Source organism: Rhinatrema bivittatum, chromosome 17 (assembly GCF_901001135.1).
Source record: "Rhinatrema bivittatum chromosome 17, aRhiBiv1.1, whole genome shotgun sequence".
Taxonomy (NCBI): Eukaryota; Metazoa; Chordata; class Amphibia; order Gymnophiona; family Rhinatrematidae; genus Rhinatrema; species Rhinatrema bivittatum.
Window position 1 is genome coordinate 3,328,069 of NC_042631.1, and position 25,012 is coordinate 3,353,080.

At 41.8% G+C, this 25,012-nt stretch overlaps 1 protein-coding gene and 1 long non-coding RNA gene across 5 annotated transcripts in view; one reads left to right on the forward strand and one right to left on the reverse strand.

Annotated features, from left to right (window-relative positions):
* LOC115079523 overlaps positions 1 to 10,283 on the forward strand; it is a 138,042-nt gene extending 127,759 nt beyond the window's left edge. For 3 of the 4 annotated variants that reach the window (XR_003853304.1, XR_003853301.1, XR_003853303.1), the window contains 2 exons: positions 6,594 to 6,740; positions 8,052 to 10,283. This is a non-coding gene — a long non-coding RNA (uncharacterized LOC115079523). Of the gene's footprint in view, positions 1 to 6,593; positions 6,777 to 8,051 lie in introns of all 4 variants that reach the window. The other variant, XR_003853302.1, reaches the window with a different exon arrangement.
* HSD17B12 (hydroxysteroid 17-beta dehydrogenase 12) overlaps positions 326 to 25,012 on the reverse strand; it is a 120,796-nt gene continuing 96,109 nt past the window's right edge. Inside the window, exons 9-11 of the mRNA XM_029583145.1 lie at positions 17,694 to 17,759; positions 4,292 to 4,441; positions 326 to 3,591 (exon numbers count right to left, since the gene is read on the reverse strand). Of these exons, the coding sequence (XP_029439005.1) occupies positions 3,484 to 3,591; positions 4,292 to 4,441; positions 17,694 to 17,759 (324 nt within the window). The 3' untranslated portion in view covers positions 326 to 3,483. The remainder of the gene's footprint in view (positions 3,592 to 4,291; positions 4,442 to 17,693; positions 17,760 to 25,012) is intronic.

Here is a 25,012-nt window from a genome sequence, read left to right on the forward strand (position 1 = left end):
GCACATACTTTTGAAAATTCAAAAAGGATGCATGTAAGAGCAACCTCCTGCTCTCGGGAAACCCTCCTCTTACTGCATATAGAGGTCCTATACGCATAGGTTCACCTGCATGTGGCACAGGCAATTTTCAAAAAACGTATCAGCTGAAATGGCTTTCAAAATTCCTTTAAGAGTCCCATTGAGTTCTAAAGCAGCAAGACGCTATGTAAAAGCTTGCTGAAGACAACTGGATTGTGTTGTCTTTCAACTGAAATGTAGGCAGACACTCCTTTAGTCTTCCTGTCTAATCCCTACTGATTTAGAGGAAAGAAACACACCAGCTGTACACTTTGTTCCCAATAAATCCCTTTATTTTTATTAGTTTGATTATACATTGCTTGTGTTAGAAAAAGCACTCTTACATGCAGTGTATAGGCCGAGCAGTAAAGGACTGGCTAACTCACAGACATCATGTTCTCAAAAGATCGCCAAACAACATATGCAGTCTAACTCCACCCACATTAAATTAGTGATCCTGGCTGGGAGCCCTGGATTCTCACATTGTTACCTTATCAGCACCATTGCATCGGTATTCATATAGTTTCAGTATACAGATCTCTTAGCCCCACCACATCTCAGTGCAAAGCATTTATCTTCAGATCAGAGCTTGAAATTAATCTTTCTGTAGTGTTGTAACAATCAAATTGCAGGGCAGTTACTACCTTGAAACAGTGTAATTTAATTTCAGGGACTTCTGTCATGTGGGTAATAAATGTGCACAGTATCTTAGTTTGGTCTCTCCATATTCTCAGCATAGTTCAGCTTTTCCCTGGAGGTAATACTACAGTGTTCACTCTCCCTGTTCTCACTGCTTGAACGCTGCACTCAGGGTAGTGGCTCCTCAGAAAGTAGGTCATATACACTGCTTAAGTCCAGCTTGCACCATATCAATTTAGCATACAATATTCCCCGGCTGATTCCTGCCACAGAATGGTTTTAGCAATGAGGGAAGAGAGGACTGCAGGGTCAATACTATATGCACCAGTTGTCCTCAACTCAGGCACACCTAGCCAGGCAGGTTTTTAGGATATCGATAATGAATATGCATGAGATAGATTTTCATACAAGAGAAGCAGTGCATGCAAAGCTCATGCATATTCATAAGTGGATATCCCGACAACTTGGCCAGTTAAGTATGCCCCAAGGACCAGGTTGAGGAACACTATCTATAACTTCTTGAGAGAGCAATTTTATCCAAAAGTATGCAAGAAACTTGGATACTACAAAAAGGGAAACTGGAAACTTTTGTATTAACTTTAAGTAGAAAGTGGAACAAGAAAACACACTATTTTATTCTGTAAGAATCCAAAGTATCTAATCATATCAACGGATCTTTTCTGTTTTTTGTGATTTTGGCTATTTACAGGGAAAAGAGTGCAATTCTTAGCCATTTCCACTATCCAAAAGGAAAGTACAGTTCTGAGTGTCACCCTACATTGCCCTTGGGGTTTTCCTGGAGGAGTTCTTACCCTATCAGTTGCATTGTACTTGATAATTATTTAATTGTAACTTGCTCTTGGTGGAAAAGTGTGTCAAACAATGATGGTTTCAAATGTGATGCACAGACCTTTGGAAAGTATAAGATGGCAGCATTTCCAGAACAAAAATGGGGCAAACCTAGACATCTCTGCCCAAGATCGATTTCTGTCAGCTGCCCTTTAAGAAAACTATTCACAGTATAGAAGGGGATGGTTATTGTCTGAACGAGCTGCAGATAGCTAATTTCAAGCTCTGTAGTTCAGCACCAATAATTTCATCTTTTATTCTTACACATTAGCAACAGAAAAGAGCGGACTTAGCATCTAACATGCATCCCCACAGATTACAGAAAAGTAGAGTTACAAAGATGCATTCTCTCAAAATTAGCAGAACCTTAACTGCCTGAGAATGAGACCATCAATGCAATGTGTTTTTAAAATGTTACAAATCTAGCATAAACATGCAATATTATTCCTATACACACTGCTTCACATCCTTCATATAGGAACGTTTTTTTCCTTTTCATTTACATTAATTTAAAAAAGTGATCCAATCCCTGCCAGGTGACATGGACGACTTGACCCTCTCTGGCATGTAAATTTCATTTAGGTACAAGATTCAGGCCAGCGGCCAGATTTACAAACAAACGTGTTTTTAAAGTAAACCTTCTAAATAATTTACAATAGAAAGGGAGAAACAGAAGCACTGTTTCGTGCCTATGTTAACCATAATTGCTATGGCCACAGACAAACTGTAAATATTCTGGGTATGGGATGGGAAGTCATACATAGTGAAACTGGATGGTGCTTGTATTCCAAAACTGGACAATATGAATACTGGGACATTTTGGCTGAGCCATCTTTGTTTTAACTCCCATCCAAAAGCATTTTGAGACTCGACAAGAGTCATGCTACACTAGGCTAGCATGGCTAGCCCTCTAAAATCTTGAGACTCAGAATCCTTTTTCTTACTGAGAACGTAGGCTACTGGTGGCAGACAGTCTGAGCCACTGAAAAGTGGCAATCAATCCCAGTGAAAACTAGTCTGAAGGCACTTTTTAAGTTAATGGACTGTCTGGCATCAGTTCCCAGTGTCATTGGCAGCCAGGACTGTAGAAAGCCAGGAATCAAGGCTTCTGTATATGAATGGAATCCAACTAATACTGGCATCTCAACGGCTGAAGGTGTCTGGCATCCGAGCTCAGAGTTTCAGCACCATTAGAAATGGCCAAGAAACTAGAATGCTTTCAGGATATGAACTAAAATTAAGACCAGAAAATGATGAAATGGTTTGTGGTCCATCTATTGTGTGGACAGTTGGTGTGTAATATATTGGACGTTAAAGAGCACAGATGACCACAACTCTTGTGCTATTTTGCTCCAGTTTTGTCTACTTTCATTGCTATCGAGGGAAGAGAAAACGATAAAAATATCAAAGACATGCACTTCCCTAACAGATTATAGGGACACAAAATACTTTATGTATAAAGTATCAGATCTCTTGAGAACCCAGTATTTCACTGACCTAAGATAGTGCTGTGTTATGGGTCTGAACAGGCCAAGGCACTAATTTAATAGTTTCAAGGCTTGGTGTGCTAATATGGATGATACATGTTTTCTCTTCTCAGTTCCTTTTCATTTTTTGTTTTCACACAAACTTTTTCAATGTCAAGCAATCAGCACTGTATTGTGGCCATTTATTTATCATGTATGGCCCATGTCACATTTACAACCTCATCTTACATCCATTCACCATTTAGCAAATCACAAATCTGCAACAATCATTCCTGATTAACACTTCAGGTCTGGAATTACTTTCTTCTCAGCCAGCATTTGGATCCTGTTACAAACTGAAAATTACAAGTGAATAATTAAAAATACCTTAAAAGAATTAAAGTCTGTTGGATAGTTGTATCTAAGCTTGGCCTGACGTGCTCAAACATCATCCCACAGTGGTGCTGGAAGTTTACTTTTCCTTGGATTTCTTTAAATAACGAGCCCGCACACTTTTGTTACTCCTCATGCCTAAGTTAATGGCCATGGACATGGGCAGCAGGGACGTGGTGATCCAACCCTAGTAAAACAGAAAAGTCGACAGGCAAGGATTAAAACAGCAGCCCAGGGCACAGCAAAGAATAAGAAACATTGGCGAGTCATTCAGGATAGGCTTTCAGATACAGGAAGAAGTTCAGAGCTAGAAAGGAGATTCAAAGCTATTACTATGAAGATGACTTTATATTCATCCAAAAAAAGCAAGCAAAAAGCATCCAAATCCTAATAAGATAACGAGTGAAGAACCTCTAATCATGGACAGGCAACTCTTTGTACTTTCTTTGGTCACCATCATGGCCTCTCTGATCCATGCAACCTGTTAGGACTTCTCTAGAGAGGCTTTATTTAGTTATTTATTTAGGATTTTTATATACCCACAATCGTTGGGAACATCTTATCGGTTTACAGAAAAAAGAAATTCAGCAACAAGCTTTGCAATGAACACGGAACACAGGGTATTAACTCGAGGCTTTATTAAAAGCCTTGAGTAAAGCTTACTTCCAACAGGTATTAACCCCCCCCCAACTCTGAGTCATTCCATCAGTGATTTCAGCTTCTTCCAACTATTTAAAAAAAGCATTACAACCATATGAAAGATCAAAGGAAAAGCAAGAGGGTTGGTCAATCATGTATCCCATGTATGGTTTTGTCCATGATCAGAAAGCCAGCAAGAATAGAGTTCTACCCAAGGTGAAGAACAACCTCCCCCTTCTCCTACTCACCATAATAGCATGTGCCAGGTACCCATTGGTCTGAGATTGTAGACCAACAGTCCTCAAAGCAGACTGTACGTAAGCCTCAGGACTTGGCTTATCCCAAGTTGGCTTTCGGATTTTACTCAGTTTGGTAGCCACAAAGAACGGCAGAATGCTCTAAGTATTAAAAACAAGAAAACAAACAAAATCAGGATATTGGTTATGATGCATGTATCTAATATCTCAAAATATACCACAGCATATAGCACAAAGAGAATTATTGGCTGTAATTCTCTATCATGGAAGAACATTTCCATGCTATAACTCAAGACAAAAAATAACTTTCTACTATGAATTGTGTAATAAGGAAACGAGTAGATCTAATAAATCAAAATGAAGGTGCCACAAAAATAAATTAAAAATAAACTGGCATGGTCACTGTCTAATTGCAAACATCTGCTCTCTTGGGTTTTATTCTTCCTTCAGTACTTTATTGAATTTTTCAAATTACAATCAGAACAAACAGAAAATAAAACAAAAAAACCCACCCCAGATGTCCGTGTCTCATTCACGCAATTCATTTTCACTCGATACCTGTGTCCATATCCTTACCATCGTTCTAGGTTTTATTCCTTAAATATATAAAAGATTACTGACTATACTATAAAATGAAATGAAAGCAGGGTAACACTGCCTCACAGTATGCATCGCAATTGAGCAATGATATAAGGTGATATGAGGCTGGGGACTGCGGATCTGTCCCCGGCTTGGGCAAAACTGTAATATATACCGTATTAAAATGGTCCTGCAGGGAATCTCTCTGCACCACATCGTTAAAAAAGTGTGTGAGTGGCGAGACCACCTGAAATTGTAAGAGTTTATAAAAATCAAAAGAAAAGCCATCCGGGCCAGGGGCTTTCCCCCTTTTACTGGTAGCTATGGCATGCACATCTCTCCTTAATGCCTCCTCCCTCATCCCCTGGGCTCCCTTTTGCACACTTCTAGCTAGCAGTGTTAAAGCAATAGGGCACTTCCTCCATGAACTTTGCAGGCCTACAGTGTCCAGCTCGGCAAAGACAGATACAGCGTAGATCCATGCTGCCAAAAGCACGTAAGAGACTCTTAGTGAGTCCTCATCAATCAGTCTAATGAAAGCTTAAGCCATTCACACAAGATATCCTGAAGCTCCCTGAAGAAGGAGTGTTGCACACTCCGAAACCCTCCGAAACTTCAGGACCCAGATAAGTGCACCTTATGTTTTGATTTGTGCACTATCTTATACCTTATACAGCCAAGCGATCTTGAGCCTATAAAAAATCTTGTGGTGAGGAATGACCAATGATTAAACTGGGTATTGTGCTTTAAGGCTTTATTGAATATTTTTAGCCTGTCACACTACACATACCAGGTCTTAGTGTCATTATAGGCTTCAATTATGAGCCAGTGACAAGACACTTATGATGGTCATCCATATCCTCCATATAACATAAGAAAACATTTGAGCCACAGGTGCAGAATTGTTGGTTTGTTGATTGTTTCAAAGTTTCTGCTCCTTACAGGGGTTTATAAATTTATGTATTGATAGCAGCAGTACCTCCTAATGGCTAATTTCCTCTTCAAAATTTTTCCATGAATGTCAGAGGTATATCTTCCCCAGTAAAAAGGACCCGGATTCTACAATGTTTATGTAAACAGAATGCACAGATCACCCTTTTCCAGGAGACATTTTGTCTAAGGCTGAATATCTTAAACTAGGGAAAAACTGGGGGGGGGGGGGGGGGGGTGTTGTGTTACTGTGTTCTTGGCTTCCTATGATTCCAAAAACCGGGGGGTGTGCATTCTGCTACATAAATCCCTCCCACTCATTCTACGGCATCCCCTCTCTGTACCTGAGGGATGCTATGTTATATTAGAAGGGATTTTATATGGTGAAGAGATCACCTTTGTTAATAGTGGTCATGAGGAATTTTATAAATATCTCATATCTGTTTTAGTGAATTATGACACTAATACCTTAATTATTTGCCTGAACCCTGGACTGGGTAGATCTAGTGCGGTGGGTACTTCTCTGGTTTCAGAACTTTGTGATATCCTGACATTTTCTGATCTTAAGGATTTTTGGAGGGAACAATCTCAGCAGTAGAGATTTCACTTATTTCCCCAGACAATTTGATTATTTTTGGGCACCACGAGCCTTTCTGCAAGGATCTAGATTGCGATACCCTACCAGGATACCTGTCAGATCATAACCCTATCAGTTTGGTAATGGGAGGGACTGCTGTGGGCAGTGAGGATGGCAGAAGGAGGCTAAATGTTTCTTTCCTAACAGGTACAGCATTTGGAGAAATGACTGCAAAAACTATTCAATATATTGAATTTCACCTTGCTGAAGTTCCTTTGATCCGGGTTTGAGATGGAAAGCACTTAAAGCGATATTACGGAAGAAAATTACTGCATACACCAGCTACCAAAAACGGTGAGGGAGCAAGCTGATCTGATTGGGAAAATTAAGGTACTGGAAGACCATCATAAATTGCAGAGGATTAGAAAGACAAAGAGCCTTTAATCTGGCTTGGACGAACTTCAAAACTTACAAGTCTATTGATAGAAAAAATGCTTAGGTATGGGAGACAGACTATATGAATTTGGAAATGAAACGGAAAGGTGTTGGTGAGATTAGTGAAACAATCAGTGTAGTGCGAGAGACTGGGGAACTTAAAACATATTCCTGGGGATATTAACGGAGCCTTTCAAGATCATTTTTTGAGTTTTTACTCAAGAGGAAACAGCCTCTGAGGTCTCCATTGATACATTTTTGAATAATTTCTCTATCTCCGGAGGAAGAAATCAATGCCATTTCTGCCTTACCTTTGTAGGAGAGTCCAGGCCTGGAAGGTTTTCTGGTCGACTTTTACAAGGTATACTATGATAGGCTAGTGGGTTTGCGCAAGGGTTTATTTGATGGTATAAGTACACCTGGTGAATTCACTGGATCTTTAATGGATGCACTTATTAATGACTCATAAATAAAGGAAGGACTCCACTGACTGTGCATCTTATCAACCCATCTCTCTCATAAATGCTGATATAAAGATATTGGCTAAGATAAGAGCATAAGAAATGCCATACTGGGTCAGACCAAGGGTCCATCAAGCCCAGCATCCTGTTTCCAACAGTGACCAATCCAAGTCACAAGTACCTGGCAAGTCCCCAAACATTAGACAGATCACAAGTTACTATCGCTTATTAATTACCATAATAGCAGTTTATGGATTTAACCTCTAGGAACTTATCCAAACCTTTTTTAAACCCAGTAACACTAACTGCTGAGACCAAATCCCCTGGCAATGAACTCCAGAGTTTAACTAGGCACTGAGTGAAAAAGAATTTTCTTCGATTTGTTTTAAATGAGCTACTTGCTAACTTCAGGGAGTGCCCCCTCATCCCTCCACCATCTGAGAGAGTAAATAACAGATTTACATCAACCTGTTCAAGTCCTTTCATGATTTAAAAGTAAAAGTTAAAAAAATATAATTTGTTTTCCTAATAACTTTCATCTCAAAATGACCTTCTCTTGTGTTAAAGTGTAAGACTTTTAGTAACATGCATGCAGCCACCACAGGTTGCACAGTCTGGCAAAAGTTTTCTGGTACTCAGACTGCAGGAAAGCTTCAAAACATGAAGTCTATTATTTTTGGATGTCACAATAATGAACAAAGGGAGGGTCTCCTAGAACTAGAGATAGGAGTTAATTTCTATTCTAAATTATTTTATTTTTTTTTTGCAGTATTGATGATTTCTGTGGCTTCCTGGTTTCTCTTGCCAATGAGCTGACAGCAGGGGCCAAGGGTTGTCAGAAGTGTGGGATCTTTTCGTTTGATGTAACAACATAAACTCATTTGGCTGCAGAATCACGCTTCTTTCTCTGGATGAAGGGAAGATCCTATCTTTATTTATTTAATTTTTTTAAGTAATGTTTCATTTTTGTATTTTGATATCTATCTCTGGAGATGTGAGCTCATGGCCTGCCTTTGATGATGATATGAGTGGGATATTGTCTCCATGCAGCACGACAAACCATTGCCTTTTTTGGGGGGAAAAGATGCCCTCGGATCTCACATTGGCAGTCTACCTTAGCTGATAGCATTGATGGACAAATTGACTTATCTGCATCAGGATAAACGAAGTTTACAGTGCCATCTGGGAATGGTATTGGATCTGGAGGAGACATTTCTCAGTGAATCATCACGATAAATTGTGAAATATAATGGTTCATTTAAGGTTTACTGATATGGCACCAATGTTTGTGATCCTTGTATCTTTGTACTATTCCTGTTTATTTTGGTACATTGTTCTGCTATCTGTGTGTTTCTATAAATAAGTTATAAAAAAAAGGCAAAAAGGTATAATACCGGTAGTGCCTATTATGATAGCAATTAATTTATTGAATAAAATGTATCATGGCGGGATTTTATGACATTGCTATAAAAATGTAATGTCTTTTTTGTATGCGTGACCTTTTAACATACACTTTGAAAATCAGCTGATGAAAAGCATGAAATGCATGTAAAAGGGGCGCATATTCTTTGCAACTCCTATTTGAGCAGGTTGAGGAAGGGGGCATATAGCATATATACAGTGCATGTGAAAATCCCATGTATGCATGCTGTTTTACTTTTCCAATATAACACCTTTGAATCCAGCTAAAATTATGGATGCCATGGAAGACTGTGCATGCTCTTAGTGGGATAAGAGGCAATTTTAAGATAGGCTAATTTATCTGGGCAAGTAGCTTTGAAAATTGCCCTCAATATGTTTTGGATGATATTTGCCTTTAAAGTGCAGTAACTACATTATGGAAGGGAAGGAAATGGCCAGTGAGGAATGTAAAAAGCAGCTGTAAACAAAACAAACTCCTGCTTATACTTCATAACCAGTATGAATGTACAACATCAAGGGCTGAATCACTCCTGTGGCAAACAAATGTCAGAACCATCATTACCTGATCAACTAGAGCAAAACTTTGAGTTACATAGCAAGTTCAAAACCTTTTCGGAAGAGGCACCTTGCAAATGGGAAACTGAATGTGAAGACTTCTAGGGGTAGACTGGATCAAAGCACATCACTAAGGCCCTCATGGGGGTTTTCCTCATTGTATATCTATGGGAGAAATGGCCCCAAGTATCCAAGAGAGAAAACATCTCCTTTTGTTCTCTATTAGGGATGGCGTATTCTCATTAGGTTATTAGACTGGGAAAAGTATTGCATAGGGACACTTTTTGCAGGCGTTCAGAGCCTATGCTTGCAAGGTATTGAGATGCATTTCCAAAACCTTACCACAGGATGGTGCCATGGGATAACAGATTTGTCAACCTTACAGAGAAAGAGAGAATGAAATGGCTGTTACAGAAAGCCAGTTGTTCTCTAAACAGTCTCCAATAAAACAGGGACTCCGTGCAATGAGGAAAAACAGCGTCTCTTCCAGTCTGTCTCCCATTTGAACTGGGTAAGAAAAGGATTTGAGTTACCAGAGCATCTGTACTTGGTAACTTCAGCAATGAATGGTTGAGGCACCACTAATTTGTAATTACTGGTCAATAATTACACTTTGTTCTAAACATGATCCACCACCTATGGCACATCTGCTTGGTGACATCCAGATCTTAACTGCATTAAGTTAAAGCTATTTAATATGCAGTCTATCACTGTCAGGAAAACTAGATTATGACGTCCAGGATGTCCTAAGTTGACCCTTTATAAAAGAACAAGATTTAAGAAAGGTGATAAGTGGGTTTTTTTTTTTGAACTCCTGTTGTCATGGTGGTAAGCTAATAGCAAACAAGAGTATGAAATAATCAGTCCCATTGTGAAGGAGGGACTGTTCCTGCCTGCCATCGTACAAAATTTACAGTAGAATGAAATCTCAGTCTTCCTGAGTTGCGACTGCAACTGACAAAATGGCTGGAGTGGCAGAAAAGAAGAGCACAGACCTCTTAAAAATTCAGTAACAAAAAAAAAAGGTACTACATCAATATCTCTCAAATACTTCTAAAGATAATCCTTTAACACAGGCGACAAATATAAATGGTGCATACAAGGTCCAGTCCACTACCTCTTGTAAGCAGTGTCAGAAAAAGGCACCTTCAACTCATTCATTTGCTGGTTCAAAGTCTAACATCTAATATTTAACCCCAAATATATGCAAGAATACTAAAAGATCAACTTAACTACTTGGTACCGCTGTCCACTACTTCAAAAGCATGCCTTTGGGTGTATTCACTGTATTGAAGTCTAACATGACATAGGCCCATGTTTCAGTGAATAAAACACACTTATACTCAAAGATTTTTCCAAAACATGGCACCTAGCTCAACTATCTAATGGAGATTTAGGCTACAACCAATTGTACCCTATGGAGAGTCAGATGACAGATTGAGTTTACCTTAGGAACATAGGAGCTGCTCTTTAAAACAGGGGTGAGCAAACATTTCAGCCACACTCCAGAACCATTCATGCCATGCTATTTTACGTGCATGCTATGGTTTGCAGCCATGCTGCCAATCAGTGGCACAAAGCTTTGTTTTACATTTGTAATTAATTGCGATTAATCAAGTATTAAACATAAAACCCCCATTTTGTTTCTCTTCAAGTTGCTGAAAAGATTAAGCACACAACATGCACAGAGTGAGCAAGGCGCTCTGTAGCCAGAGAGAAATTGATACCCTCATTTCGTACCCAGACCGACAAAGAGCAAAACAGACCCCATTCCTTTTGTTCTCTATTAGGGATGGCGTATTCTCATTAGGTTATTAGACTGGGAAAAGTATTGCATAGGGACACTTTTTGCAGGCGTTCAGAGCCTATGCTTGCAAGGTATTGAGATGCATTTCCAAAACCTTATATTATATTATATTATATTAACTTATGGTTATAGTAGGTAAATCAATACCCCCCCAGTGTATTGTTCCCTGGTTTTGTTAAGGGCCATGCCCTAAAGTTAATTGTATTTATCTATTTTATCTGTTCTCTGTAAGGGCTTCGCCCATAAAGTTCATGTTTTACTGTGAACCGATGCGATGTGCAAACGGACATCGGTATATAAGAGACATTAAATAAATAAATAAATAAATAAATAAATTCCTAGAGAGTGAATACTCATTTTTTCTTTTTTTGAGTTGAAAAAACCTCAATTCCACCTTTTTTTTGTTTTACGATTTTCATTAATTTTTCCTATTTCTAATTTTTGTATTTTTCTTAGTTTTCTCACGCCTTGATTTACTAATTTGCCTTTATTCTCTGACCTCTTTGTCTATTCCTTTCCCCTACTTCATCCCTCTGCCCCAAGCAGGCAACAGCTGTGATCTTTCTCCCTGGGCTGTGAACAGCGCAGTGGCTGCTTCCGTGTCCCCAGCACGAGCACAGCTAAGCTGCGGCTTGCTTACGATGTCGTCACTACGTTCTTACAGCAAACTCCCTCCACGGCACGGAGACTCGACAGTTTGCTCACCCCTGCTTTAAAGTACCTTATCTGAACGGCCTGAAGAAACGGCAAAACAGAAGACAGAGCCTGCAGCTCCTCAACTTCTTGTGAAATAAAAAATTCCTTTTATAGTCAAAAATATAAAGATACTGAGGCCATCAGCTCAAAGGATGGCTTCCTTGGTGCCTTTCGATCCAGATCTAAATTCCAGCTTGGCAATGGAGTAGTCAGAGAATTAGCCTGCTTTGTTGCCTTCAAAAACCTGACATCTGGATGAGAAGTGAATTCTCTCCCCTCCATCAGCCCTTTTGTTGCCGATAGTGCTAATACATTCACCCACAATGTAACTACGGCACTCCTGAGCCCTTATCAAGCCTACCAAAACAAGAATCTCAGATTTCAGGAAGGTTTATGGAGAAGCAATATTCTGCTCCTGCAATTAGTAAGCACATTTTTCCAAATAATATTAACTTATTCATGGAAACCTCTCAATGTCTGTAATCCCAACACTGTTTTGTCTAAATATTTTCTCCGAGGCTAAGTCGTCTGATACAGCCATTTTAGATCTGGATTGAAGATTGACCCTTAGCCAATTATAGAAATATACACACACATAGAAACATAGAAATGACGGCAGAAGAAGACCAAATGGCCCATCCAGTCTGCCCAGCAAGCTTCACACACTTTTTTCTCTCATACTTATCTGTTTCTCTTAGCTCTTGGTTCTATTTCCTTTCCACCCCCACCATTAATGTAGAAAGCAGTGATGGAGCTGCATCCAAGTGAATATCTAGCTGATAAGTTAGGGGTAGTAGGGGTAGTAACATGATGGTAGAAAGAGACCATATGGCCTACAGGCCCTACCACTCCCTGTTTCAGGTCCACTGACTGCAGCCAGTCCATTTGGGACTTGTTTTCCTGGCACATAAAGCACTGATTAGCAGAGATTTTCTTCCACCCACAAAAGAACCTTTGCATTCTCCATATCTTATCACTTCCTGCTTGCACCATTATTGCAGACTTGTCCAATTTTATGTGAACATCTCTCGCCACAATATTTTCTGGAAAATGAGTAAAACATCTCACATGCTCCCAATTCCAGAATATTTATATGTAATCTTTTTTCTTCTTCAGATCAGACTTTAGGGTGAGTATACGAACAAAATGGCATCCCATCTGAGGAGACCTACATTCATCAGGATAATCTTCCAGTTTTTTTTATTTTCTTCCTTCTGAACTAACCCTTGGTTTACCAGGTCCAAAAGCGAATACTTTGAAACAAATTAATTATTAATTTTGACATATTCCACTGCTTTAGTAACATCTGTGACAACCAGCCCATAGCACCATCCTATCCTTATCAACTTTAGGAGTAGAGTACTGTCCTACCATCAGTGCATTCTCTACACTCATCTTCTAGCCTCATCCATCAGATGAACTGCTGTGTGACAGTTTTACCATGCTTTTGAGTTACAAATCCTGAGACAATTGATAGTATGATCTAATCTAATGAATATTCCTTGTTCTCAAATCGATGCAAAAGTTACTAGCATGTTTATGAACACTAGGGCTGTCGGTCCAAATGAAAGAGCTGTGAGCTGCTGCCATCTGCCACAAAACAGAAAAGCAGCATGCATGACATTCTCTCAAAGGAGCTCCTACTGTTAATACTGTTAATTTTTACAAATTTTCTGTGATTTACTATACTTGAGATAAGGTTCCAATACACAAAGGGAAGCCACGCCTCTTTTGCCCGGTCAGTCTATTCAATCTGCAGTCCCCTGGTCCTACAATTGTAGTGTACCCTAGGATGAAAACAGCAGTGAACAGCTGCTTGAACCCCCTCAATATTAAGAAAAATTCCTTTGCAAAGTCTAGGGAGGGCTAATCTCCAATCATTACGAAAAGTTGGGCCTGCGACGGTAGACCCTTGGCCCCTTTGAAACTCTTAAGCTCTTAGCCTGTTCTGCATGTCTATCTGCTGAAGCTCCAGTCAGCTGCTCTATGGGATCTTGAGGGCACCGTATGTAGAAGTGAGGCCTGTAGCATGTGATTCTTATTTCTACAGCAGCATGAGGTGAGCCTTTTCCTAAAAGCTGGCACTGGTCTGTTGAGCCAGCAGGTGGCACAGTACCACACATGGTACACGCTAGCACAAACTGGTGGAGATGTAACAAAATGTCACCATAACAGTAAAGTTTTAATCAGGGGCGGATCTGGCTTCCCCTGGTGGGCTGGTTGCTCCTGTTTGTGCACACCTCATACCCCTGACTAATCCATGACAATCTCAGGGTAACTGGAGTCTAAAATTCCCAGGTATCGAGAGCAGGAGATAATTTTTTAGCCTTAGTTTTAATTATTTGGTGTTATTTGATGTGTCTGCTGTTTTGAAATATTTTATTGATATTTGGAAAATTTAAAAAAAAACCCAAATATTGTATGCTTTTAATCATTGGATGTTCTATTCATCAACTGCTTTAAAATATTTATTCTTTTTATGAGTATGGTTTTATAGATTTATGGTTTATATATAATCTTGATTTTATTGATGTTTAATGAGGAATAGTGATTTTGTTATTTTTCCATTGTTGCACTGCATACGGAGAGTATCTTGTTATGGTTTTAAATTAATTTTTTTCTGCATGTTTACCATATGACTGCAGGTGTCTTTTTCGCAAAGTTTTCTGATTGGTACCATAGTAGTGCATGTAAATAATACATGTTGTAAGTGATATTTTTACCTTACAACACTGAATGTTCTTTCATATAAAATCTAGTATAAATGCATATTTTTTAATTATTAGTGGGAGGGGTGGGGCCAGGAGTGTGTGCAAGGCTGTAAGGCTCACCTATGACACCTAATACCCTTGCACCAGCCCTGGCTCCACATGGAAAAGCAGGATTCCTTCTGGAGGTGTACTACTTTGGGTTAGTGGCTTTTCCTAGTCTTGGCCAGGGCTTAATTTTCTGTTTTTATAAGCCCAGGGAACAGTAGGGATCACTTCTTGTCCCCTCTCCCCTGGAGTAGATATGCAGAGCAGAGCCCAAGGGACCATAAAAGCAGCAGACTGTGTAGCCGGCAGTCAACGGGAATGCACGAGAGTGGTGGGAGGGTTGCAGAGAAGTGGAGGCAAACTACAGATACAGGAAGGAAGGGGGCAAGCCAGGAGGAAGTGTCTATGCAATGTTGGGGAGTCTGAGGTGACTGTACTGAGCTCTGAGAGAAGCAGCTGGCCCTGGACCCAGTGAGTGTCCCAGAGAATGGGATTGGGAAAGGGAGGGGCAGCTGCAGAATGGGGAGGGGCTGGCAGCAAGCAAGAAGTGTGCACCATGAGGCAGCAGTGCCGGACTGGAGGCAATCACTGTGTGAGCACATAAGCAGCAGCACAACAGTAGCATGTCGGAGAGAGAGAGTGTGTGTGTCTGTGTCAGAGAGCGTGAGAGACACACACCCATACACACTTTGTCTGTGAGAGTGTGTGTGTCTGTGTCAGAGAGCATGAGAGACACACACCCATACACACTTTGTCTGTGAGTGTGTGTGTGTGTGTCAGAGAGAGTGAGAGACACACACCCATACACACTTTGTGAGTGTGTGTGTGTGTCAGAGAGCATGAGAGACACACACCCATACACACTTTGTCTGTGAGAGTGTGTGTGTGTGTCAGAGAGAGTGAGAGACACACACCCATACACACTTTGTGAGTGTGTGTGTGTGTGTGTCAGAGAGAGTGAGAGACACACACCCATACACACTTTGTCTGTGAGAGTGTGTGTGTCTGTGTCAGAGAGCATGAGACACACACCCATACACACTTTGTCTGTGAGAGTGTGTGTGTGTGTCAGAGAGAGTGAGAGACACACACCCATACACACTTTGTGAGTGTGTGTGTCTGTGTCAGAGAGCATGAGAGACACACACCCATACACACTTTGTCTGTGAGAGTGTGTGTGTGTGTGTGTCAGAGAGAGTGAGAGACACACACCCATACACACTTTGTGAGTGTGTGTGTCTGTGTCAGAGAGCATGAGAGACACACACCCATACACACTTTGTCTGTGAGACTGTGTGTGTGTGTGTGTCAGAGAGAGTGAGAGACACACACCCATACACACTTTGTCTGTGAGAGTGTGTGTGTGTGTGTGGGTATCTTCCTCTCTGACACAGACACACACTCAGTATATTGCTGGGGTCTTTGGGTCTGAGAGTGTGTCTGTGTCAGTGTGTTTATGCCAATAAAGTTTCTGCAATCTAAAAATCTGTTGTGACCGAGTTTGTGTGTGTGTCTGACACTGGCTGGCAATTGGTTCAAGAGCCAGACCGGGTATCCAGGATGTCTCTCTGTAAGAGAAATAAGCAGATGTGTAGGGGGGCCCAACCAATTTGCATGGATGGAATGGGGACTGCAGTGCTGCTCACCTTTGGTGCAGAATGTGCTCAGCTTCTTAGTTATTTAGGAAAGATGATATTTTGGCTCAATCTGAGCTGTTGACATGCGATGCATGGAAAGTGCATGAGTGCTTCAGTTACCCCATAGGTCGGTTTTGAAAAAAATCCTCCAGGCTGATATTTTCCTGCAATCTGCCCCTGGTTCTAAATCAGCTGCCTGCCATTATATAAAAACAAAAATATCACTTTACTGCACCAGAGCGATTTCATTTTATTGCAGTGTTAGCTTCACCTGGCTCTTTTCAGAAGACCTACATTCTGTGGACTATTGTGATAGGACTTCAGAGAGGTGAGAGAATAGATGAGATTAATGGAGAAGTCACCCCACAATTACAACATTCCCAGTGGTATAAAGTTCTTCATTTGCTTGTTGAAATGCTGCTTTGGCCCTTTACTTCTGTGTAGGAGGTGGGGGCAGGAAGAAAAGTGAAGATGGGTTCAGCCAATGACGTAGCCTGAACTGATTTTTTTGGATGGGCCCAAGGTTAAGAAGGGTGGGCTGTGGGCATACAGGTCTGAGCCCTACTAGTCATACTCGGGCGGGCCCTGTTTGCCGCCACAGAGATGAGCTCCCGTGGCAGACTTGCTTTGGCAGGGCTTCTTCTTCAGCCACTGCAGTGATGGAGTCAGGCCTCTTTTTGGTGTTGGGTGACCCTGAGCCCAGAATGGGTGGACCGTGGCCCACCTGGGCCTACACCACTGGGTTCAGCGGACTTGAGAAAACTTTTTCCTGCAAAGTATTGAATACCTGGAATATGTGATTAAGTTTAAACAATCTCACAAGCCTGACACAGATCACAACCTGCTCCTCCGCGCTCACTGTTGGAAAATGGTGCTTATGTAGCTCTTGAATGAGAGGAATTCTGTGACCCCAACAAGGTCCTCCTAGAATGCTGTATTGCTCTTTAGGCAAAAGGCTGATGCAAAGAGACAAAACTCAACTGGTTGGGCAGAGCTCAAATGTGTCTGTCATGATTAAAGCATGAGAGCGAGGGCATTCCCTTACAGTGAGAAATAAAGCAGAGCTGCACAGTTCTTGCAGGCACTACCAGTCCAGCTGATCGGCTCCCACTAACCTCCTCTTTCTAATCCTCTGGAGTACACATGCCGGGGGTAAGCCCTCCCTCGCTCAGTAGTGAAAAATAACAAACAGGCACTGCATCTGCAGAGCAAGACAAATGATTCTGCAAATGCTCAAGACGCGAGAACTGCTAGAAGCCTTGCAATGCCACAATGAGCACAAGAGCTTGGAAATGAGATTTTCTCTCTTATTTAAACGGCAATATGTTCGAGCAGCTCCCATTTAAGAGTTGGGGACTTGCTCATCAGAAACTAATAGTAACCTGGAATTAAGAAAAGGGAAGCTGTATTTTTAAAGGTCTGTTAACGTCACATTCCTGAGTGAGTGAATGTGATTTCCTTTGGTTGCCAAGACAGCCCGAGTTACTGTGGTAACCACACAATACCAGGGATACTTAACAGAAAGCAACTCGACTCACCTGCACAATGATGCCCTTGCTCTTGTACTCCGCGTGGAGGCCTCGAGAGAAGAAATCCACAAAAGCCTAGTGATGGCAAGGGAGGGAAAGCAGCATACGTCAGACTGGCCCGCTTAAGGTCACCCAAGACACGTTCAAAGGAAATCTAGCATGTGGGGGGGCTTTTCCCTCCCACATCCCACAGATGCTTGCTTTTTTTTTTTTTTACACTTTACAATAGATTTCGCTCTCTGTGGCCCATTAATATTGGTCACATTTTATAAAAACATTTTAAAAGCTTGCACATCTAGAATAAGAGTTTATTTTGTGCATTATCCTCCACTTGCAGTTTTGTATTCACTCTCTTGTAATATTCTGAAAGACTTAATGAAATGCATTAGTTATAAATGAATTACAACTATAAGCAGCTCCTTTAATTTACATAAAAACCAGGAGGCTTCACAGTTCATGGGCAAAGGAGCAATGTTTACTGGTAGGTACTGCCTAGATTTCTTCAAATCCCACCTTTTGGATTTTGGGAGAATTTTCTTTCTGCAAGTCAAATGATTAATATGGACAGCAAAGCAAATCATGTCACACACTGCTGATATAAACGCTTACAGGATTGCTCTCTCACACATTCTCGGATTTCTTTACTGCACCAGATTCTTACCTCTTTTCCCCCAGCAGTTTCCACCACAATCAGAAGCAGGACTGGGGTCCAGCTCCAAGTAGCCAAGAATCTCCCTCCTCCTCAGCGCCTCCCGCAATCCCAGCTCCTGCGAGTAGGATTCCCTCCCACGCACGTCTGATCCAGGGAAGGGCCTGACTTTCCCCAAAGCCTTTCCACGCATAAAACATCGGGGGTTTTTTGCATAAAACGGACTTTTGAAGACTTCCTGGGGGATGTGCGCTAGAAATAGGCGCTCAGTGGAGGGGTCGCGTATATTTACATGGCATTTTTTATTTTCATATGCTGCACTGCATTCCACCCAAACCTACTCATTTTCTCACTGTACTTCTACATAAGTCCACTTTAACAATGTGGGCTGGATTCAGAATGTGCTTTCTGGATGCAAGACTTCAACCCTCCACAGACTGCTGGAAGTTACCTTCCCCATATGCTCATTTTATTAACTATTTCCCTTCCAAGAGGTCAAACTATTGAGCACACACATGCAGTGCATAAATGGGCTTCTGAGCAGGGCCAGCACAGCACTCTCCCAACTGCTGGGGAGGTTCAGTAAAAGCTTCCAGAAACTATCATTGACAAATAAAGAACTTCATAATCTCTGTATACAATTCCAACAATTACCTAACAGACTAGCATTACTGCTTTAACCTCATTAACAGAGCACCAGAGCTTAAGTAGGCATTTTAGCATCCCAGGCAGGCAGGCAGGCTTATTTGCACCCCCCTTCCAATCCCTCCACTCCGATTCTCAGTCCCTCCCCCGACCGGATCCACAACCCAAACGGTAAGAGGAGCAGGGCACAGTTTCCTGATTTCAAGCATTTGTTTGCCCTGCACTTATGATTCACACAGAGTCCTTTAACTGGTAGTTAAAGCAGGTCCGAGATATCTTGTGAACCAGAGGGCTGAAGGCTCCACGTATCCAAAGGGAATGCAGCCTGAAGCATTTATTGCAGATTAAAAGTTTACATATTAATGCCAACATCGGGAAGCAGTAAGACCATTCCAGTCACCATACGGGCTTCATCTAGGAGGCGCAAGTGGGTTCAGACCGCAGTCACTCCTCATACACACTTTGCCCATTAATAGCATGAAGGATCACAAAACAGCTGACATGTTCATATGGTTTGCTAAATTATTTTTCAGCATTTAATTTTCATATTCACTGTTTTTTGCACAAAACAAACCCCATGAGATAATGCTGTCCAAACCCTCCCGTGTTACTCAAGAATTATTCAGAGAGGAAGGAAGAAAACAGAGAAAACAACGCCTGTGTGTCAATACGCGATGCGGTCACACTTCAGTTCTGGTCCCCTCATCTCAAAGGAGATATAACAGAAGGGCAAAAACCAAAGGGGATCAAATGGGCCCCCTGATGAACAGGTTAGGACTCTTCAGCCTGGAGATGACAGTGGGCTGGAAAGGATACATCTGGAACGTTATTTACTTTTTCCGTTTCACGGAGTGACCCGTAGTCCTTGTACTGCTGGGTAGCAGTATAAGAAATTAGAAAAAGTAATTTCTTACTCAACACAATTATGCTATGGAATTTGTTGCCAAATATGCAGAGAAAACATCTAGCGGAGTTTAAAAAGGGCTTGGACAAGATCCTGGAAGAAAGGTCCAAACACATCATTAGCCAGGTAGACTTCAGGAAAATCACTTATCCCTGAAAGTGAGCAACAAGAAAAGGATCTACACTTTAGGATCTGCCAGATGCTCCCTAGCAGGGCCGCCCTCGATACCTTCTCTGCCTTGCACTGCCCCCCAGGTCGCAGCCCCAGCTCCTACCTCTCACGAGCGGTGAGATTCATTGCCTCTGCTCCCGCCCGCTAATGGTCGCCACCCTAGGGCAGTGCTTCCGCCAGGCCTGCTTCCTGGAAACCCAGACTGGCCCATTGTCAGAGACAGAATGCTGGGCTTGATGACCTTTGCTCCAGCCTAGCGTGGCACTTGTGTTCTTACAATGGTCAGTTTCCAGGTTGTAGGCAGGAAGGAAAAAGTTACTCTTCCATGCCTGCTTGTATCATACACCGCTGGTGACAATATCCCCAAATTAGCGTCATTAATCATTTTAATAAAAAGCAATGACTTAATATCAGTGTTTCTCAACCCAGTCTGGAGGCGCAGCTAACCAAACTGATTTTCTGGATAGTGGGCGACTTGTAAATGCTGGATCGCCAAAGGATTGCAATATATCTAATGCATATAGATAATGAATATCCTGAAAATCAGACAGTTAGGTATGCCTTCAGGATTTAGATAATACGAAATAACTATAAAGTGTTTCATAGCAGGGGCATTATTAGCACTGAGTACATTGCATCCATGACCAGAGTTTCTAAGTCCTCAGCTGTTGGTGGAACACAAGAGACCGTGTGGGGCCAAAGAAAAGAGTGTGCACACATGCACCTGTGTGTCTAAGAGTGCCCATGTGTGTGAGAGACAGACATACCACCCGTATGTCTAAGAGTGCCCATATGAGTGTGTGAATTTGAGAGAGAGAGACAGACATGCCACCCTTGTGTCTAAGAGTGCCCATGTGTGTGTGTGAGTTTGAGAGAGACAGACATGCCACCCGTGTGTCTAAGAGTGCCCATATGAGTGTGTGAATTTGAGAGAGAGAGACAGACATGCCACCCGTAGTGTCTAAGAGTGCCCATATGTGTGTGCGAGTTTGAGAGAGACAGACATGCCACCCGTATGTCTAAGAGTGCCCATGTGTGTGCGAGTTTGAGAGAGACAGACATGCCACCCGTATGTCTAAGAGTGCCCATATGAGTGTGTGAATTTGAGAGAGACAGACATGCCACCCGTGTGTCTAAGAGTGCCCATATGAGTGTGTGAATTTGAGAGAGAGAGACAGACATGCCACCCTTGTGTCTAAGAGTGCCCATGTGTGTGTGTGAGTTTGAGAGAGACAGACATGCCACCCGTGTGTCTAAGAGTGCCCATATGTGTGTGTGAATTTGAGAGAGAGACATGCCACCCGTGTGTCTAAGAGTGCCCATATGTGTGTGTGAGTTTGAGAGACAGACATGCTCCCTGTGTGTCTAAGAGTGCCCATATGTGTGTGTGAGTTTGAGAGAGACAGACATGCCACCCGTGTGTCTAAGAGTGCCCATATGTGTGTGTGAATTTGAGAGAGAGACATGCTCCCTGTGTGTCTAAGAATGCCCATACGTGTGTGTGAGTTTGAGAGAGAGACATGCCACCCGTGTGTCTAAGAGTGCCCATATGTGTGTGTGAGTTTGAGAGACAGACATGCTCCCTGTGTGTCTAAGAGTGCCCATATGTGTGTGTGAGTTTGAGAGAGACAGACATGCCACCCGTGTGTCTAAGAGTGCCCATATGAGTGTGTGAATTTGAGAGAGAGAGACAGACATGCCACCCGTATGTCTAAGAGTGCCCATATGTGTGTGTGCGTTTGAGACATGCCACCCATGTGTCTAAGAGTGCCCATGTGTGTGTGTGAGTTTGAGAGAGAGACATGCTCCCTGTGTGTCTAAGAGTGCCCATGTGTGTGTGTGAGTTTGAGAGAGAGACAGACATGCCACCCGTATGTCTAAGAGTGCCCATATGTGTGTGTGAGTTTGAGACATGCCACCCGTGTGTCTAAGAGTGCCCATATGTGTGTGAGTTTGAGAGAGAGACAGACATGCCACCCGTGTGTCTAAGAGTGCCCATGTGTGTGTGTGTGAGTTTGAGAGAGAGACAGACATGCCACCTGTGTGTCTAAGAGTGCCCGTGTGTGTGTGAGTTTGAGAGAGAGACATGTTCCCTGTGTGTCTAAGAGTGCCCATACGTGTGTGTGAGTTTGAGAGAGAGACATGCCACCTGTGTGTCTAAGAGTGCCCATACTGTGTGTGTGAGTTTGAGAGAGAGACATGCCACCTGTGTGTCTAAGAGTGCCCATATGTGTGTGTGAGTTTGAGAGAGAGACATGCTCCCTGTGTGTCTAAGAGTGCCCATACGTGTGTGTGAGTTTGAGAGAGAGACATGCCACCTGTGTGTCTAAGAGTGCCCATACGTGTGTGTGAGTTTGAGAAAGAGGTTAAAGTTTATGCGCCCCCTTCCAATCTACAGCAATCTCATAATGACTGGAAATCTAAAGATACCAGCTAAGGAAAAAGGGAGATTTTTAAAATCCTTATTAGTTTTAGTTATTGGCTATTTGATGTGTCTGCTGTTTTGAAATATTTTATTGGTGTTTCATCATTTTTAAACATTTTTGTAAGCATTCTTAAGTATTGGACATTTTTTTTTTAATAAATATTTTTATTCTGCCTTTCCGACATTTCAAAGCAGATTACATTCCGGTACTGTATGCATTTCCCTGTCTAATGGTGAGTGATGTGACTTGCCCAAAGTCACAAGGAGAGGCAGCAGGATTTGAACCCTGGCTTGCAGTCCTCTGCTCTAACCACTAGGCTACTCCTCCACTCCAAGTCATCTTTTGATTGGATATATAGTTCTTTTTATTGGTATGGTTGAATTACATTTTTTGATTGTATTTAACAAAGAATGGAGGCTTTTTTTTTTTAGCCAACATAAAAGCAAAACACCCCAGCAAAACTCTGTATTACTGGAAAATGGGGCACTATAAAGAATAAATCCAATATGCAAATATACCCAAATGACAACAGTCAGTCAAATAAAAGTCATGTGAACAAGAAATTCAATGAAACTGATATCAGAACAATAGTGACGCGCGTGAACTTAATCTTTTCTCGTGCCCACAATGAGCTTCACGCAATCTGAGAGACTTCACGCTAGTGTTAATCATTTACTAGAATGATTTTTTTTTTTTTAATATTTATTTAATGAGTTTTATATACAGTCATTCGGTAAAGCCATCACAACGGTTTACAAAAGCTCAAAATGCAGGATTTTTAACAATTGAGCAAAAAGGGATAACAGGAAGTATATTAAACAAAGGAGAGATATTCAATTGCAAAGATATTAACTGGCATTTGCACTACAGGTTGCCCTAAGGGGTGCACAAAGGGGAGGGCTTTACTAATCTGGTGAAATAAAGCATCAAGACTTAGAAAAGAAAGACAATGTAAAACTTAGCTTCTACTGTGAAGAGAAAAAAACTTGACTGCTAAACGCTTTGAGATTCAAAGCTCTACCACACATTTAAATGCGCACAAATACATTTTCCATTGCCAACACTGTACGCCTAGGACGCATTACAGTAGAATCCCTGGAGAGAACATTTTCCTGTCGAAACATGATCCATGGAGGACATCAAGCATTTTGGCCTTAGACTTCCTCCTTCTGCAGCTCAAATGGAACAGCCTCTACCATGCTCAAAGTCAATATTTGTCTTCTGGAGATACCCTTCTTCTTTCTTATAGAGGAAGTCTCGGCCTGTTGACCCCTCCTGATCAGAGAAATCCCCCGATCCATAACCATACCCCCCAAGCATACTCCAAGTTAAAACCAGAATACCAAGTTAGTGGTGTGGACAAGACCTTAGTGAACACAACTCTTGTCTTTTAGGGTCTAGACCCCAATGAACTTCTGTGCCCAGGAGAAGTTTCCTCCCTCAACACACTGGAAATCATCATTGGTGATGCAGTATACAGTGCGTATGACCCTCCACCAGATTCTCTTAGTTTCTAGAAGGGGTTAGAACTCAGACTGAAAGAGACAGATACCTGCCATCTTTTGCTCCAAGGACTCCTGGAAAACTGGCCATGCTAATATGGCAGAGGAAGTAGAAGAGGCCACATTTTTTTAGGATGCTTGAAGATCAGTGGTTGGCATCTGAACCACTGGAGGCTGCTGTGATGAGATTGCTGGAAGGTTGAGCTATCCTCTCTAGGGGAATGCTTTGATGGTTCAAGGCAGCAGCCAGAATGTTTCTGGTGCTGACACTGTGCACTGGAGATGGATGCATATGCTTCTTGGCCTTTGCTTGAAGCATAGAAACACGATGGCCCATCTGTCCAATTAATTTAGCATTATAATTCTCATTACTGGAGTTCCTTGATGTTGAAACCAAAGAAGCGGAACCTTTTGCTTTCTTTAGGTGGAAGTAGCTGGATGATGGCCCATATTACTGATCCCTATGGGTGGCTCGATGCCCTCCCAAATATTGATATAGTGCCAATGGTCCATGCAGCTCCTAGATATCTTGATGCAGATAGAGTTAGGTCCAGTCTCTCATGAAGAGCGTTTCCATCAGTTCTTGGCAGGAATTGTCTTCTCTAATGGTCACATTGGAGGAGTTGTAGTCCTCCCCCAGGCAATGCACACATCAAAGGGATATGTGAGAGACATGATGCGTTCACACCAGGGCACTCATTGTAGCTGCTGGTATTTCTCACGTTCTGGGACAATGGCTGAAAAACTAATGATATGAATAAAATGGCTCTACGAACAACACACATTGATTGATGCCCCTACATGCCCCAACAGCAGATGACAAAAGGAAAACTTGGAATCTTACTGATTAAAACTACCTAGTGAAGCTATGCAAGGTGGTATCAAGATAATCAGAAAGCAGGATCTTAGGAATTTTATTTTCTGAAAAAGTGAGAGCTTAACCATGATCCTGGCGCTCCGCAGAAAAACTTAGATTTCGTTTCATTTAACATTTCTGATTAATCTGTCTTTCATACATCAAAGCGATTTAC